This window comes from Cuculus canorus, chromosome 2, assembly GCF_017976375.1.
Source record: "Cuculus canorus isolate bCucCan1 chromosome 2, bCucCan1.pri, whole genome shotgun sequence".
NCBI lineage: Eukaryota > Metazoa > Chordata > Aves > Cuculiformes > Cuculidae > Cuculus > Cuculus canorus.
The window spans coordinates 22,623,460-22,641,746 of NC_071402.1; the positions used below are offsets into that span (position 1 = coordinate 22,623,460).

At 36.6% G+C, this 18,287-nt stretch overlaps 1 protein-coding gene across 1 annotated transcript in view; it reads left to right on the plus strand.

Moving 5' to 3' along the window:
- Positions 1–18,287, plus strand: part of UBR5 (ubiquitin protein ligase E3 component n-recognin 5) — an 88,003-nt gene that overhangs the window by 45,440 nt on the left and 24,276 nt on the right. Inside the window, exons 15-27 of the mRNA XM_054058523.1 lie at positions 657–766; positions 2,291–2,403; positions 7,154–7,297; positions 7,384–7,495; positions 7,701–7,855; positions 8,782–8,979; positions 10,120–10,330; positions 14,341–14,467; positions 15,673–15,824; positions 16,210–16,305; positions 16,739–16,862; positions 17,195–17,292; positions 18,132–18,280. Coding sequence (XP_053914498.1) covers positions 657–766; positions 2,291–2,403; positions 7,154–7,297; positions 7,384–7,495; positions 7,701–7,855; positions 8,782–8,979; positions 10,120–10,330; positions 14,341–14,467; positions 15,673–15,824; positions 16,210–16,305; positions 16,739–16,862; positions 17,195–17,292; positions 18,132–18,280 — 1,789 coding nt within the window. The remainder of the gene's footprint in view (positions 1–656; positions 767–2,290; positions 2,404–7,153; positions 7,298–7,383; positions 7,496–7,700; positions 7,856–8,781; positions 8,980–10,119; positions 10,331–14,340; positions 14,468–15,672; positions 15,825–16,209; positions 16,306–16,738; positions 16,863–17,194; positions 17,293–18,131; positions 18,281–18,287) is intronic.

Here is an 18,287-nt window from a genome sequence, read left to right on the forward strand (position 1 = left end):
CTAACTTTCTTGTAAACTGCAAAATGTCCAGAAATTCTCACGGCAGGACAGGCATCTCATCTGTGTGAAAACACTATGGAAATGTGAAATACAGAAGGAATATTAACTGAAGAACTTCCTGCAGTGTTTCATAAAGTCTCCCAAGATTTTAAATTTAAATAACTTTAGAATGTTTTTTTATGGAACTGTTTCCAGGCCCTTCCTCATTGCATTGAGAGGTCTGTTTCAGCCTGTCTATGGTTTGAAAAAAAATCATTTGGCTCACAATTGACAGTTAAATGTTTTTTAAAACAGATTTAGACTGTTTCAAAAAAACTTGATGAAGTTTAGTGGTTCTAGAGTTTCAGGTTACTGTGTAAAGCTAATAATGCTTCCTCTCTTCAAATGAAGTACATCTAAGGATATTTAATTTCTGTAGTATTGCATCTATGTTCAGTTAATGTTATAAAACTAATCCCTTATTAAGCAGTCTAGCACCATTCCTAACACTGGATATATAGCCTTGTCGCTTAGGGTGGTTGTTCACAAGTGTGGCGTTATTTCATTAAACTACTATTAAAGCAATGTGGCTGGGACACACTGATGCTTTGTCCATTGTCACGGCAAAGATTTCACCCTTTTTCTTACTTTGTTCTAAGTAACACCTTTGATTCTAGACCTGAAAGCAAACAGGAACCGGTGAAAACTGAGATGGGTCCTCCGCCATCCCCAGCATCCACTTGTAGTGATGCATCTTCAATAGCAAGCAGTGCATCAATGCCGTATAGTAAGTATTGTGTAGCTCATAGTAACATAAATATTTGTGTAGTTAAGAAGTTTTCATAAAATGCAGTTCTACAAAGATTATGCACTTACTTCAGGATGGTTTTTGTTCTTTCAGTCTTAACTACAATATATGTAAAGGCTTTTGTAATAGACTTTAGTTAATCAATTAATTGTCAGCGTTAAATTGAAATGTATTGGTATGAGCAGGGACTGCTTGATGTAAGTTGGATCTAAACAAGTGTAACAGTTCTTAGAATCAGAAGTATCTTTCAGGAGGTGATCAAGACGATGTCTGAATATAAAGTTGTTTATGTTTAATTGCGATGTGATAGTGAGTTGCTTTTCAGCCCAGAAGTTAAACTTGTTTTTCAAAATTCTTTTCATGATTAAGCTGTTGTTGCACAGTTTACCTTGCGGGTGAACATCAGTGCATAAAAGCAGTAGTTTAGGAGTGGCCATCTGTTACATAAAATATCTAAACTAGACAGTGAGATAAATTTTATAGTACAAGTTGTACTTGAAAGGACAGCATTAAAATCTATGTAACTGACCTCTTGAGCATTTTTTTTTTTTGTTCATTTAAAAACATACATTTATAAAGGGTTAATTACAATGCCATCATTTGAAGAAATCTTCTCTCTGGTCCTCTTTCTTCTACTTGTTCACATACTGCAGTTTTAAGAAGTATTCACCTAGCGAATTAAATGGCCTCATTCGGTGGCTGAGAATCTTATATACTCAGATTTGCAATACTAATAAACTTTACTAGTAGAATCTTTTGCTGTTGATTTATTCTCTTTTGCAGTTCTTTCAACTGTAAATTTTCACTGACTGTAACTTTGCTTGTGGTTTTGAACTAGTGTTTTAAGTTAACATCACAGCTTAGAAGTTCTACTTCTTTAAATATGTTGATAGTATTAATTACACTATATACTCAATTCGGGATATTAAAGATTCTTGATGGTATTAATTTAGGCATGTTGCATATTGAAATTTGTTCCTGAGAATGCTACGGTTACTGTTCAGGTAACATCTTTGCAGCCAATCTAACTGTATTGCAATTGCTGTTAGCCCAAATAGCCAAATGTTCTCTGCCTCATTTGCTACTCATCTAGCTGTTTACCAAAAAATCCGTACTTAGTGGACAAGCAGATTTTTTTAACAGTGGTACAAAGCACTGCAGCAGGGCTGAATGAAGGGACTTACAATGTCAGCCTTGTTACTTACAGCATTGCCAAAACAATTTCTTGTGTTCTAATTATATCACTTAAATGTCCTTAAAAATTGGTTTGTTTATCGGATAGGCTTTCTTAGTGCTAATTTCATAGAAAAACATGACAGTGGCATGGAATACTGTTAGGTAGCTCTGACTTCAGGTGGTTTTAAAGTCAGGTTCTTATTAACTTCTTGTTAATTTCTAGATTTGACTATTGATAATGTTTTCTTGGGGAAAGGTTTGTTGTTTGCTGAACATTGCATTTCGATGCTTCGATTAGATATTTTAAGTCTTTTTTTTTTCCCTCAGAGCGACGACGATCTACTCCTGCCCCAAAAGAGGAGGAAAAAGTGAATGAAGAGCAGTGGTCTCTGAGGGAAGTTGTTTTTGTGGAAGACGTTAAGAACGTTCCTGTTGGCAAGGTTTGTCTAAAATATGCTGTCTCACCATCCTTGGAGGGGGAGGAAAGAAAGATTTTCCTTTTATATAAGTTAGCTGTTAAAAGAATCATAGTTTTGGGGATACTTGAGAATGTTTCTGCTTAGTATGATTTCTGTTGTATTTTTATTTGTCCAATGATGGTAATAGACTGAATGTGTTGTGACTAAAACGTGATGAATATTAAAAAAACACCATGCTGGTACTTTAAGTTGAACCACAGTGCTGAGTAAAGCAGATGTGTTTTTATTCAAAAGATTATTTTTGGGGACTGGAGAGAGAGTTCCCAGTGAGATTGTAAAGAGTTACATGTGTTATGACTGACTTTTACATACACATCAGCTGACATTTGGTTGAATCTCATATTCTGGCAACTAAAGAACAGAAATATTTTGGTTAGAAATGATTAATTATAGTCATTAAAATGACTACAAAGTTATTTGATTTATTACTCCCAGAAAATCTGTTTATTTAATTCTTTATTTTTTTAATTTTCTCTCTAGTAAACCTTTTGCTTTGACTATGCTGTAAAGGAATATATTTTGTTTCTCCTCTGGCATTGTTTTGCAGTGTTAAGAGGGATTAGTTTGTTTGGACAGTTCTCTGCTCTGTCTTTCAAAAGTGGGAGCAGCAGGAAAGACATTAAGTTTTCCACAAAATGGAAAGGTTGGATTTCTTTCTACTTGATTCATAGAAGATAAAAAAGGAAGTTAAAAGTTGCCAGAAGAGGAAATAACTGTCTGATAGAAGGCAGTTGAATTTAGTCAATTTTTACTTGCATCCATAATGGGTTTACTTATGCAGGAATGGAAGATTTGCCTTGAGCAGTATCTTTGAAAGGAGTAGACCCACAAGGAATTTTCATTATCAAGTTTACTTTGTTTACTGCTCACCGGTATCAGAAAACAGAAGCTGGTATTGTCCATCCCGTGTACTTTAGGGTGTTCTGCTTTCACACATTAGCTTCTGGATCTCCTCTTCTGGAATGGCTTAAATGGTATCTGGAACCACTGTTAGAACAAAAAGATAGGGAATCCGTGTTGTAGCTGCTTTTATCTTCTTTGGCAGCTGTGGTTTGTGTTGGTCTGAGGTTTTTCCATTGGCAGTGTCAAGGCCTCCCCAAACTGCTTCTGTTCATTGAAGTTACCCTTGATCAGATGAGACGTCTCTGTATTACCGGTTTTGCAGTTCCTGTGCCCAGAAAGCTCATCAAGTCCTAGGGATTTTGTAAAACGTGAATTTGGATTGAGTAGTTTGTTCTTTAATATGTACTTTTATTGTATTGTTTAAGTCAGTTGCTTGAATGTTTTTGTTCAAGTTCTGTCTTAGATTGAAGCCTTCCAATGTGAAATGTGAAGGATAAGTTGAAAGAGCTCAGGCTGGGTGTAGTCCCAGAAGAGTTACACTATTCCTATTAGGAATTTAGGTTTTAATCTCTCAAAGCTGAATGTTTTAAAAATTGCATCCGTATTTCTTTGGAAGTGCTTGTTCCATTTTGAGAGTAGAGGTAGAAGCCTTTTCTGTGATGTTGAAATTTCTTCCATTCCAGCAAGGAGATTGGATAAGAAATAAAAAATGTATTTTCACTTGCCTTATGCTTCTGTATCTTGAGAGGGAATATGGTGATTCTGCAGAGGGAGATTCTATAGATTACCAGTGGATCCAAACAGGTTTGCTCCTGAAAGGCTCGATTGCTAGTGGTTAGCATAGTTATTTTTGGAGGCTACTCAGTCTATCATCAATGTGATTTTAAATAAATTACGAGAGGGAACAAGGGAGGGGAAGCAGGGCTCAAGACCTGCCTCCACTTCCTTTTGAGGAAGGAACTTCAGTTGAATGTTCTATGCCAATCTGTATGCTTTGGCATTGTGCCTTAAAGGGTTGTTAGGGTATAGGACATAACAAGTACGTTCATTTTTTTTTGGTTGTTTCAGTTTATGGATTAATTTTTTTCTTCCATTAAAAAGAAAGATCAGATCTCATTATCCTGCAACTGAACTGTTCTACAAAAAGGTGTTTTGCTTTTGGGGAAAAAGAACCTTTCAACTTTTCTTTTGTTGCCTCCTTCTTTTTGTTCATTTTCTTGATTCAGTTCTTTTAATTTACTCCTAGTAAGACAAACATTCGTATATGTAATTGTGTAAAATGCTTATTCCTAGTTGAGGAAACTTTTGCATTAGTGATATGAGCAGTGCAAGTACCTCAGTTCTGTAAGTTAAAGCATCCAAATCCTTTAAACTCTTGCACTTTATTTTTGTTAATGTGTTTTTCAATGAATTCAGACTTACAGAATTTCAGTTCAAGAGGGATGCTGATGTTGATAATTTATCTTGTTTAATGCCAACCCATTATAAAACATCTCTACGTTTGAGCTTTCTCTTCACAACTATCAATTTTTTCACTCAAATTCTTAGTTGTTTGCTGCATCAATGGATAGTTTTATTTTCTTTGTGTTACAGTGAATAGCTGTGGTAGTAACTGTCTTTGAACACATGAAAAGTGATGTGATTGAAATGACATGTAGGTGATAACAGTAAGAGCAGCCAGAAAGCATGTAGAAGAGACTTTTAGTTATGGAGATAAGAGATGTTTAAATATTTCCGGATTATGCCTTTTCTTAAGATGTGTTTCTTACACACACACACTCCAATTGTAAATTTGAAATTTCATAAAACTTCATATGCCCTGCTAGACAGCGATGGCTTAGACTCTTATTTTTTCAGAAGCAGCCCAAACTTACAGTGCTTTTATAGCAACATTTAGTCATTAAGGGGAAAAAATGCTACATATCAGACCAGAAGGTGTGGTTGAATCATTGACCTGTGATTTCAGACTTAACGAGCTAGTCTGATTACCTTAAAAAATGCAGATGTGCCTTGACTAAAGTTTTTTTTTACAAAATCACGATTTCTGTAGAATCACAGAATGGTTTGGATTGGGGGGACCTTAAAGATCATCCAGTTCCAACCTCCCTGCCATGGAAGGGACACCTTCTACTGTATCAGGTTGCTCCAAGTTTTATTGAGCCTGGGCTTGAACACCTCCAGTGATGGGACTTCCATGACTTCTCTGGGCAACCTGTTCCAGTGCCTCACCACCCTCACAGTAAAACACTTCTTCCTAATACCTAATCTAAATGTCCCCTCTTTCAGCTTAAAACCATTACCTCTCATCCCATCACTGCACTCCCAAGCTTTCATGTAGGCCCCATCTAGTGTATTGTCTTGCAAGTTTCAATAGAAATCTTTCTGTAGTCTAGATTAGAGTTAAAGATCGTGAATGTTTTGAGTATGTCTGAATTCTGTATTTTTTGATGGTATTCTTACAGCTGTTGGTGATGCCTTACTGGAACTGGGAGCTCTGTTACTACAGTGGAGTTTCAGCATACAGGGAGCAAGTGCTCCAACTCTATCCACAATAATCTTTGTTACAAAAATCTGCTGATGTTTTCATATTTGCCAGTATATCCTCTTCCTTAGTATGCTTGATAGGCTGCATGAGCTAGAGAAATTGGGGAGAAAACATGGAAATGCCTGAATTTTTATTAGGTACAAAATCTTGAAAATATGAGAGACTGTATTTATTGTCAGAGATGTTTTACATAAAGTTGATTACATCTAGTTCTTTAATACTGCTTTGTTAGCACTTTCTACATAGAAACTTCAGAAATTCGAGCCTAATCAAGATCAACAGTTGCTTATATCTAGTTTTGATCGAGACTGAGAGCATACAGAGATCTTTTTTCTCCTCATAATTTAAAGATTGTCTGTCCTTTGCCCTGCCCCCTTCCCTCTTAGCTTAGTTTTCCTTTTGAGAAAATTGTGGTCTCAACTGGAAACTCAAAGAGCCTTGCTGTTTGGTGGTAGCATAACATGTTGCTATATCAAGGAAACCTATTTTGACTGTTTTGATTACATACACGTGGCAACAACTCATTAGAGAGGCCTACAGTCTCAGGAATTACTATGTCAGTGTGGGGTTGAAAAAATTCCATTTCCCCGGGGGGCAGAGAGAGACACAGATGCATGAACTATGTCTGTATCCTGCAGTCCTAAGGGACTGAGTGGAGAACTTAATCGTGGAAGGAATAAGTAAGAGACCCATAACACCACACTTTTTTTCACAGTCATCTCGAGGAATGTGCACTAAGGCAGTACAACACAGACATCAAAAATTCTTAGAATAGGCCAAAAGGAAAAGAGCAGTTTCCTGTGTCTTGTAGTACAGGAGCTAACGAGCACCTAAAGAAGTAAGAGGCTCAATATAGTATTTTCTCGTGAATTGTTAGCTAATGTCTGGAACTCGTTGCTTCAATAACAGTATTTATTTCCCGAAGTGCTTGGACAAAATAATAAGAGAGGGGTCTATCAAGGTTATTAAACATCGAGTTGTCCTGCTTTTCTGTTAGGTGGAAGCTGGAAAGATATCAGGGAATTATCAGTAGGAGCTTCTCTGGTCAATCAGCGTTAATTCCTGTTGGATGTGGGATGTTGGAGTGGAGGGACTTGTGATCTGTTTCAGGATGCCTATGAAGTCATTAAGAAATCCAAGTGTTTGAGTTCAGCAATTTTAGCAGAACAGCAAGGCTGATGACCAAGAGGTCTAGAATTTTATCACTGATTGTTGTAAACTTTTTTCTTTTCCTGATAAAGATCTGGTTTATTTTGAAGCAAATCATCCTAAACTTTCTCTTTTCAAAGCTTTTGGTAAAACTGTGATGTGTTCTGCTTGTAGGTGCTAAAAGTGGATGGTGCTTATGTTGCTGTGAAATTTCCAGGCACCTCCAGTAATGCGAACTGCCAGAGCAGTTCTAATTCAGATCCTGATCCTTCTTCTCTTCTTCAAGACTGTAGGCTTCTCAGAATAGATGAACTGCAGGTATGCCCTTTTGAAATATTGAGAAAACAAATGGTATCTTGAAATGTCAGCACTGTGCATCTTTAAAATTTTATGGATGTTTACAGGTTGTAAAAACTGGTGGAACTCCAAAAGTTCCTGACTGTTTTCAAAGGACACCTAAAAAGCTGTGCATTCCTGAAAAAACAGAGATCCTAGCAGTAAATGTAGATTCCAAAGGTGAGTAGGACTTATCTTGTAAAACATCCTGTTGGATCCTTTATTACCTGTCTCTCATCCTAGTGGAAATCAACGACTGTCCAACGAGCATAAACAGTTGTTTCCACTGATATTAGTAATTCCTTAAAAGTGTATTAGTTAGGAGTTCTTTTACTGGATGCCATCCGTAAAAGACGTTAACTTTTTTCTTCATGTATCTTTGAAGGAGTGCATGCTGTTCTGAAAACTGGGAACTGGGTTCGATACTGCATATTTGACCTTGCCACAGGAAAAGCTGAACAAGAAAATAATTTCCCAACTAGCAGCATTGCATTCCTGGGTCAGAATGAGAGAAGTGTTGCTATTTTTACAGCTGGACAGGTTTGTGGCTTTGTAACTCAATCATTTAACCTTACTGCACTTCACTTTGGTCATCATTGAATGGGATGGTTCAGCCTTTTGTAAGGCTTTTCCAAAGAGTGGCAAAGATCAGTTCTTCAAATGGGTTATGAAAGACTTGCTGCTACCATTAATATTTTGAAGGCACAGGGAATAGCAATCTAACTCACTTAAACACTTTTAGTGATTTTATTCATGTTCTATCTTGAATAAAAGATAAATGGGGGGAAAAAACCTTGACGGGATAGTTCCTGTGTTAGTGTAAACTTGTTCTCTAGCTGTATTTTGGAATTGGGTTGGATCAAAAACCACTCTTGAGGAAATGTGGAAATGTTAACAAAAAAGCCCTATGTTTGATACTAAAATGATGTATTGAGATTTTGTGCAACTCTTTCTACTGTCCAATGTTAAGGATCCTATTTTATCTGATTATACAGCTTGATTACACTGTGCAGACATCCATGAAAAGGGCTGAGAAAAAATTCCAAAGCCATTTTAGTAGCTTCCACAAACTCAATATACTTTGCTTACGATAATTGAAAGAAACATTTTTTTCAAAAGAACTGAATTTGTATGTTTCGTTTCAATATATTCAACTTTCCTTGGAGCATTTAAGTAAGCTAGAAGTATAGGTACTATGTTTTGTTGTTAATGTTTCATGCTGAATGTATGTCGTAAAGAAGATACTTTTAATAGCATTTACTATGTTTAGCACGTTTCAGGCATTTTGAGAAAGGGAGTCTGATGCCTTATGCTGCGTCACTTCATGATAGGAGACAGAGGCATAAATAAAAATCTTAGGTAAACTGTTCTCATTGTTGGCCATCAAGCAGAACTGGACCTTTTGGGAAGGATAATGTTTACAAATTGTGGAGACTTAGTGTTAAAACTTTTTTTCCCAATTGTAGGAATCTCCTATTATTCTTAGAGATGGAAATGGTACAATCTATCCAATGGCAAAAGATTGTATGGGTGGGATACGAGACCCTGACTGGCTTGATCTTCCACCTATTAGTAGTCTTGGAATGGGTGTTCATTCCTTAACAAATCTTCCTGCTAACTCAACCATCAAAAAGAAAGCTGCTATTATCATTATGGCTGTTGAGGTAAAATATTTTCTTTACTATAGAATTACGTGCATTTTTTTCTCTTGCTTTTTTAACGTTCTGCTTAAGGCAGCTTTAGGTTTAGATAGTTTCATTTTCACTATTTCAGGGAAACTGGTTTCAGCAGAAAATTCTCTTAGAAACAAGGAAGCACAAATAAATTTATGTAGTGAAGTGAAGTGAAAGAACCATTTTTTTGAGTACACGGCTTCTGTGTCAGGCTTTTAACTAATAGTATTTTTTAAGCATTACTTTTAAAACTATTACCTTCTTGTGTTTACTGCCAGTATGCAATTTTACTTGGTCTGTGGGTGCACATTTTTTTCTGAGGGATGCAACAGCTTCTTTTCTTGTGAGTACAGCTTTTTTTAAAAAACATTTTTACTTTAAAAAAAATTAGTTACTTTTTTCACCTTATATGTGTACCATACAGTAGGAAATTATGACAGCAGAGTGAAGATTTTTTTCACTCAAGTCACCTGTAGGCTTCTGTACTCATCTGTGGTGCTGTATGAATTTTGTTACATCATCTACAGCTTGTAGAAACCTGTCAATGTTTTGATGCAGATTAGTTAGATATGCTCTGTGCTTTGCTGCCTCCTGGAGGTATTGTGTATCTGCTGGACTGATTGCTTTCACAATGGAATATTCAGCCACTGTGGAAAAGCTTCTTATATATGGGGAGAGCCCCCAGACCTGTTGAGCTTCTATATGTTGAATTATCAGTGTGTATATCACTTTCTTGGAACAAATATGTAAGAGCTATTTAATGTAGACTCCTTAGCTTTTTCTGTTGTGCCACTTTTCCCACGTTACACGTAGCCATGAAATAGAAATAATCTGACTGAAGAACCCAGCTGTGATGCCAAAGGCATACATTTATGAGCCTGGTACCTTCTGTTGCTTAAGCCTCTCCTTTCCTTTAAGCTGTGCCTGAATGCATGCTGTTTTCTGTTTTAGCAGTGCTTTGATAGAGATGATGCACGTTCTCAGCACTTCCTACACTGACTTCCAGAGAACATCCTAGATTTAGACCTTTCTATTCATTTCAAAAAAATTAAAACTAGAAATACTTTACAAAACTTGGATGTTTGCGTTTTTTATTTAAAATTGCTAATTTTTTTTTTTTTTTGAGTACAGAAACAAACCTTAATGCAGCACATCCTCCGATGTGACTATGAGGCTTGCAGACAGTACCTGATGAATCTTGAACACGCAGTTGTCTTGGATCAGAATCCACAAATGCTGCAGACATTCCTTGGCCATAGATGTGATGGAAACCGTAATATTCTGCATGCTTGTGTGTCTGTATGCTTTCCAACCAGCAACAAAGAAACTAAAGAGGAAGAGGGTGAGCTCAACAATATCATGAAAATAATTTGAAACTAAACTTATGCATTTTCAAGAATGTCTGAAATAAAGGCTGCCTTCTTCTTTATATGGGTGTCTTAAAATTTGGCACCTAAAATGTGTCTTTATCGTTTCTCAAAGGTGCTGATACATTTTTATTACTCATCAGGATGTATAAGAATTCAATTGTTAAGAATACTAAGCTGTCTTTATTGCTTATAAAAGACAAACTTTTCACGTCCACATGTTAATTTTAGATGAAAACAAGTATTTTTCCACCTTTATAACAGTAGTAAACTCGCAAGAGAAATGATATTTAGTGTTTTTCAAGTTTCATAGTATATGTTAATTCCTCCAAATAAGAAATACTTCTTGCAGTTGATATATATTAAGAAATGTGAATGATTTTCTGTTAATGTCCATTACTGATACCATTTAAAAATGTCTATTTAATACCATTACGTAAAATGTATGTTAACAGAACAAGGTTGCTAAGTCAAGCACTCAAAAATTAGGAAATGGCAGAATTAAGTTTACCCGTGTGCTATACATGGGTATGCGTTGTGAAATGGTCTTTAATTACACCATCATACTATTTTTTCCACAGGACTACCTCATTCAGTGCACAAGATGGACGGTGCTCACCGAATGGGTAGCTATTCAATATTTCTTTTTATCCTCATCATTCAGTGTGTGGCCCCATTCCTTACTTATTGCACACCATACAAACCCTGCACTGAATAATGAATTAACTTCCTTGTGGGATTTTTGTATGGTGCTGTCATTGAATTTTAGTCATTTATAGACCTTAATTGTTCTTCATATCCCTCTTTATAAAGTGGGGGTAATGCTGCAGCTTTCTCATCTCTTGAAGGTATTATAGCTTGAAGTTTTTCTGTATTCAAAGCTTTTAACTAATTTTGAGAGTTCTGTTTGAGAAGGTTAGGGCCTGATCTCAGTTTTTTTTTTAGTAGGTGTCATTATGAAACACTTCTTTCTAGAGCTGGATTAATAGTAGTTTTAGTTGTTCTAGGAATGTTAGTTATTTCTGTGAGTTGGGCACCTTTTAGGTGTCCAGAAATGAGTAAAATGTATCACAATTATCTGTAAAAACTTGTTTCACAAAGTTCTGTGTGCTGTTAGATGTGGCAGAAATATGTTCCAGTTTCTCCACGGTGATGTGCAGTGGTGTTAAACACGAGGCAGTGCTTTCCCCTTCTCCTTGCCAAGCTGTTGCTACCTTACTACTCACTTTCCAAATGTTGGAGCAAACAAGGCAGGAACAGCTTGCTCATTGTATAAACCTTCATCTTTAGTGTGTCGTCCATCCTGTGCACTGATTGAGGCAGGGGTCTTGTTGTGGAAGGGGAGCAAAAAAACCCAAACAAAAAACCAACCCAAAACAAACAAAAAACCAAAACTGAGCTGTGTAACTCAAGATTGTTTTACTATAAATGTATAAGAAAGCTGATATAAGGGTGCATGGGCAAACTTAAATCTGACTATTCCTAATTTGAGTGCTTATCTTTGCAACCTTGACATTTTTTTCAAGTAGCTTCATTTGGATGTAATTTAACTGAAAAATGAGAAGTGTGAACCTGATACTTTTAACATCCCTCTGCCTCTCTCTTTTTCCCCTCACAAAAAATGTTTTAAAAAGGGACTCATATCTTTAGATTCAAATTGCATTTACCTTACCCTGTAGCCCTTAGTGATGGATATTAGGACAAGCTTATTTTCTGTGCATCATCTGGAGGGCAGTCATGACTGGTGTTACTGTCTGTAAGTTATACAGCCATCTGTTAAACTGTAGAAGAAGTTTGATTTGGCAGTAAAGGCTTCAATTTCAGGCTCCAGATATTATTTATCTTCCTTGACAATTACAGAACTTAGTGCCCCTTCCCAGCTAGTACCTTCCTGAGATCCTTCACTTTTATTCCTATCCTCCTTCAGTGCCAGAAGGGGAATATTGAGGGAAGGGGATAAGCTTTCAATGTTCCCAGATCCTGTGCCTAGTTTCACCATACCTTCTGCAGTGTTGGATAAATGACTTAAAGCAGAAGTAGCTCCAGACCTGCAAAGCTTGGGGAAAGCTGTTCTGTTTCTCTGTGATTTGATATCTCTTCAGTCTTGTCAATAGAAAGGATCTTGGAAAAGACAGATCCAAAGAAATGTCCAAAGCATGTGAAATCACGGTACTGAATTTCAGGTAACTTTAGTAAATACCTGCGAAATGAAGATTTTTTACAGAATTGGGACAGATTTCATTAGACAACAGAAGAGCAAATTACCGTTAGAACCAGGATGTTTACGATTGATGGGTCTCCAAAAATGAGTACTTACTTTCTAAGTGGAACAGTGAAAAATCATTTAAAGTTTACTGTGGGACCAAGGATAGGTGAAATCTCTCTGTTGCAGATACTGATTGCATTGCTTTGTATTGCTTGGGGGATCACTCTTGAGAGCTGACCCTTGGCATGAGGGGTCCAGAAGTATGATGTGGTGTGTTGTGAGTTAAGAGAACTAATGGATCTTAGAAAGGAGTACAGCACAAATAGAATGGCAATTCAGTTACAACTGCAGGTCAACTAGTATAGAACCGAGGGCACAAGATAATATTCTCTTAAGCACTTGATAGTCATCTGCAGTGGATGATTTTTGTCTAAGAAACTTCACATGCTTGAGAAGCAAAACCTAAGATATTTTTCTACTTCAGGTAGTGATGAATATAAAGATCTAAAGAATAAACGTACTATAAAAGCTGATAAACACCATCAAATTACCTTATTCTGTCAACTCAAAATTGAAGGTATTAATAGGTACATTGTTGTTTAAAAGAAAAAAGAAAAGAAAGGAAAAAACCAGCTAGTTATCCAGGTCTTAGTGCTGTCAGTGGTGAAAATATGAATGCAGAAGATGGTGACTGTCAGTTTAAAAAGCCTTTAAATGGAAAGCGAGCACTAGCTATAGCAACCTTGAGTCATGTCTTGAAAGAACTATCAGAGTCACTTTAAGTAAATTTTTTTCTATTTTTATTTTTTTTCCCAAAACCATATTTTCCTTCTAGTCTGTACCAAAATTTGTCGTTCGCTCTGTTGCAAGGAAAATTGCCCTTCTCCTGGCCTGTATCATGCTGGAAGTGTCTTTTCCTTCAGTTGTTTTTGGATCCATAACTGTAGTCATTCATAATTTTCCATGTAGTGGCTATGCAATCTTTAATTGTCAGTAGCTTCTGAAGAAGCAATAACTGTTACTCTGTGCAAGCTTTGCATGGCTGACTTCACTGTTTATCTATGTATTTATCTTGCAGATAAATATTTCTGTGTTAAGTCTTTGATTCAGGTGGCTACCTCAAGTTGTACCGTAACTGTACAGCTAGGTATCTTTTTGCATTCTGTATAGCACTTGGCACAATATGGTCCTTATTATGACTGGGATCTTTATGTGTTAGGTGCTTAGGGTTTTAGATGTTAGAAGAAATTCTTATTCTTTCTGATGTCAATTCGTTGTGCTACCTTGTTATATTCATTATGCTTAGTTTTTCTAAGCATGCTCTAGAGTAGAGTGTGTGTTTTCCAAGCCCACAACTTTGCATTGCTGTTCATAGCTGCTCATTGTAGAAGTGTGGTGTTTGGGTTTGTTGGTTTTTTTTGTGATGTCTTGGGATTTTCTTGGTTGTCATTACTATTTATAGCTTGACTCAGCAAGTGTCTGGAATCAGCTATGTGATAGGTCCTTGTCTCTTGATGATTCTGAAAATGAAGCTTGTTCTGGAATTTGGGTGTCTTAAATTTCTTTCCTTGATGGCCTTTTAGAAACCAAACTTGAGCAGAGACATGGTTAAGCTCATCGAAAATAAAAATTTGTATATGAACCTACTCTATCCTTCTAAATCTTAAAGAAAAATTTCAGGGAACATTTTATGATTAGTGACATTTCATACTTTATAGTTCTTCTGTAGAGTTTTTCCTAAGTGAAAGTTTGACGCTAATAGTTTTCTTAATTTTTCAGAAGCAGAGCGCTCTGAAAGGAATACATTTGCTGAACGGCTCTCAGCTGTGGAAGCTATTGCAAATGCAATCTCTGTTGTGTCAAGTAATGGTCCAGGAAATCGGGCAGGATCATCAAGCAGCAGAAGGTAAACTGAATAATGCTTTCTTTTTGTTTTCTGTATGGTAATTTTGGTATTAATTACAGTCTCTTATTAATTCTTTCCTTCAGTCTAGCTTAAGAATGGACTCTATTGCTAATTGAAAGTCAGATTTCAATTCAAGCCCCAAGCTAGAGATTGAGGTTTTTTTTTTCTTGAAGCCTTTTCTGGTAGGAGAGCTAATAATGGCATATTTCTAAACTGATGGTGTTTTCTGGGTTGGGGAATTGTCTCTTCACTTGTAAAGTGGAAACACTCATCCTTCTGGGGAAAGAGAATTTAGGGATAAGCTGTTACGTTCTTCCTGTTTCTGTGATGGTAACTGAGTGGTGCGCACACCCAGGGAATCTGAAGATATCTGTACTGAGTTCTGGTCAGTTCAGATGATGGATGAGGGCATAGTATAATTTTTGTACTTAGCTCTGTAGCCAAAGCAATCGACACAAAATTATGTCTTTATCCTTCTAAAGCTACGGTCCTCATCACTATGATGTTTTTGGTATGGGAAATAAAGGTAAGGGTTAAAGCTTCTCTCCCACTTTCTGTAGCAGACATTACTCTGAAGAGTAAGTGCAAAGAAACAAAACCACCTTTTTTGTTTTTATCTTTTTGTATCACTGGGTTCTTTTGTTTTTACCTTATTCCTGCCACCTTTCCTTATAGTAAGATGATAAAGGATTTTTTGAAATTGTTTACAGACTGTCCTCAGTATAGTGGTACTTTCGTATTAAATAATTTTAAACTAATAACTCCTTCAAAAATTATTTTTCAAGCCCCTTTTTTATTCCTTCAGTAACCTCTTATTGCAATTAGACTGTAAAAAACAGAGCAAATCCTTGCATAAGCTTAATATCCCCAGCAATGAGCTTAGGGTAAAAGCACTGTCAAATAGTGGTAATAATGCCCATCAGCTACTGCTCCCTGCAAGAGGTAGTGCTGTGGTGACTAGGGGTGTGTTTTGGGTTCAAATCTGTCTTGATACCTTGCTGGCTGACTCTTCTTCCAGGGCCATTACATTGTTGCAACAAAATGGAGTACAGGTATGAAAAATATCTTTTTGCTAATTCTTCTCTTTGCTGAAGAAAAATGGAGCTAAGAGTTTGGTTTCTTTTTTTCAGTGTGATATTCTGCTTTAAAATGTTCTAATTATAAATTAAAATGAGATAGTATTTTTACCTTGGTTTTGTATTCAGTTTGAGGTTAAGGGAAATGATGAGAAGATCCTTGAGAGCTGCTGGGCTGGGCAGACATGAAGCTGGTACTTCATCAAGTGATCATCAGGACCCGGTTTCTCCACCGATAGCTCCTCCCAGCTGGGTTCCAGATCCTCCTGCAATGGATCCGGGTAAGCCTGCTTATGTATCACATTAGAGTGTAGAATGAGAGATTTAATAAAGGAACTGTTGGCTTTTAAGGTGAATCGCTTCCATTTCCATCTAAGACTAAAATACCTAATGTCACTGAGGTAACAAGACATGCTTTAAGAGTTTACTGAAGACGTAAAAGCTGTTTATAAATCCAGTTTGTGTCTTTCTAACACTGGTGTTGAACTTCTGTGAAGTGTGTTTTGTAATGTTGGGTTACGTTACTAATCTAGGAAGTGGCCGTTTGTAGGAAAGAGTACCGTTAAATACAGAAAATCTGCAGTGTGTTAGACATTGCAGAAAGAGCATGTTGTTAGGGATGTTTTTATGTATTGATATACATCCTGCTGTTCTGTTTACTGAAAGATGGTGACATTGATTTTATCCTGGCCCCCGCTGTGGGATCTCTTACCACAGCAGCGACTGGCACCGGCCAAGGACCTAGCACCTCCACAATACCAGGTGAGGACCACGTGTCTTATCTGATTATGCTTTAGAAGGTAAATGATCTCAAAAGCTGTCTTTGCTTGCACAGACTTTCTGCCTATGAAAATGCCTCTTATCAGATGAAGACTGGATTGAAGCAGAATTTCACAAGTGTGCTGAAAGTACATGAAGCACCATGCTGTTTTATGTAAAAACTATACCTGGGGAATGGCAAATATGTGAAGATATTGTAATCAGTATCAAATTGGGATTACTGTCTGTAGTTCAGGATGTAATTTGGAACTGAAATTTACAGTACTTCAGTGAAGTGTTGCTGAAACTGGCAAACCACTGAACAATCAAGCTAGTGATTAATCATCCTAGTGAAACATCAAATTATTTACTTTTCATAGTTAGTCATTTTTTGAGGGAAAACTGTTTCTCTGCAATTTTTTTTTTCTCATTACAGGTCCTTCTACTGAACCATCTGTAGTCGAATCAAAGGATCGAAAGGCAAATGCTCATTTCATACTGAAATTACTATGTGATAGTGTTGTTTTACAACCTTATCTTCGAGAATTGCTGTCAGCCAAGTAAGGATTTTCATATGAATTCTCACTATTCTTTGTAATGTTTTATGACCTGAAATTTATTACGTAGAAGCCTTCTTTTTAAAAAGGTTATTTAGAGGCACACTAATTAAAAAGGAGAATGTTGGGATATTGGATGTATTTGCATCCTGCATCTCTTAAAATTTGGTCTATTTCGTGGAAGTAAAACGAATAAAAGGGTGATTATTCACCCCATGTTTTTTCTGTTTGCACAACATTAGCAGTCCTAAGATTTCATATCTTTGTTTCCTACCTCCTCTGTTGTACCAAAACAATTCAGTGTGTTTTAACTTGTCTGCTGTTTTTCTCCATAGGGATGCAAGAGGCATGACACCATTTATGTCGGCAGTTAGTGGCCGGGCGTATCCTGCTGCAATTACAATTCTAGAAACTGCACAGAAAATTGCTAAAGGTACACCAGTTTCAGTATTTATTAGTGTGTGGTTTCCTTCTAACGTTTGGCATGTGTGCAGATTCATTATTTACAGTGCATTTTTTCTGTGTGAAATGATATGTGTGTGAGCAGTGGGTGATGGTGGTGAACAGCTCTTTCCAAAACACTGTGTATTGGTGCATGTTTTGGGACTATCTTCCTCTTTTTGTAGGGTGTATATTACAATAGATTTCTATGAGTATTATTGGGTTTGTGTTCTTTATAGTCTTTTCAGCATTTCGTTGCCTTAATGAATAAGTGGATTAAGGTACCGTTTTTCAGTAGCACAAAGGTATCACCTGAAACTTCTTTCTTTGAATTGGGAAAAACACGATATGATAAAGCAGTGTGCCAAGCTGAGTCCTGTTCCTATACAAACACATTTTGTGACTTTCTTCCTATGTTGTTATTTAAGAGCAGTATGTGAAGTTAGGCTTAAAGAGAAACTAAGGCAGGTTACAACTGTGGTGTGACAAGGTCTGTAGGACTGTGTGTATTCCTTATAAGAATATTGCCCATAAATTATTTTTTAATCCTTCAAAATGATATTCCACTGAATTGATTAGAATATCAGAGAATTCAAAACTGGGGAAAAGTTGGTGTTTGTATTTTCCAGGCAAGAATTTGTAGCAGTTTCTACAGTAAATACCTGTAATGTGACAACCAGAAAGCTTTCTAAAAAGCTGTTTATTAAAACTTCTAACCCTGTGTGGGATTCAGGAATGGCAAACATCCATCAAGGATGGGTTCTGTTGGTGGGTTTTGTTATTTTTCGGGGTTGTTTTTAACGTGGATATTCTGTTGTTTTTTTTTTTTAGCTGAAGCAACTTCAAGTGAAAAAGAAGATGATGTGTTCATGGGAATGGTTTGTCCTTCTGGTACAAATCCAGATGACTCTCCTTTGTATGTTTTGTGTTGTAATGATACATGCAGTTTTACATGGACTGGAGCAGAACATATTAACCAAGTAAGAC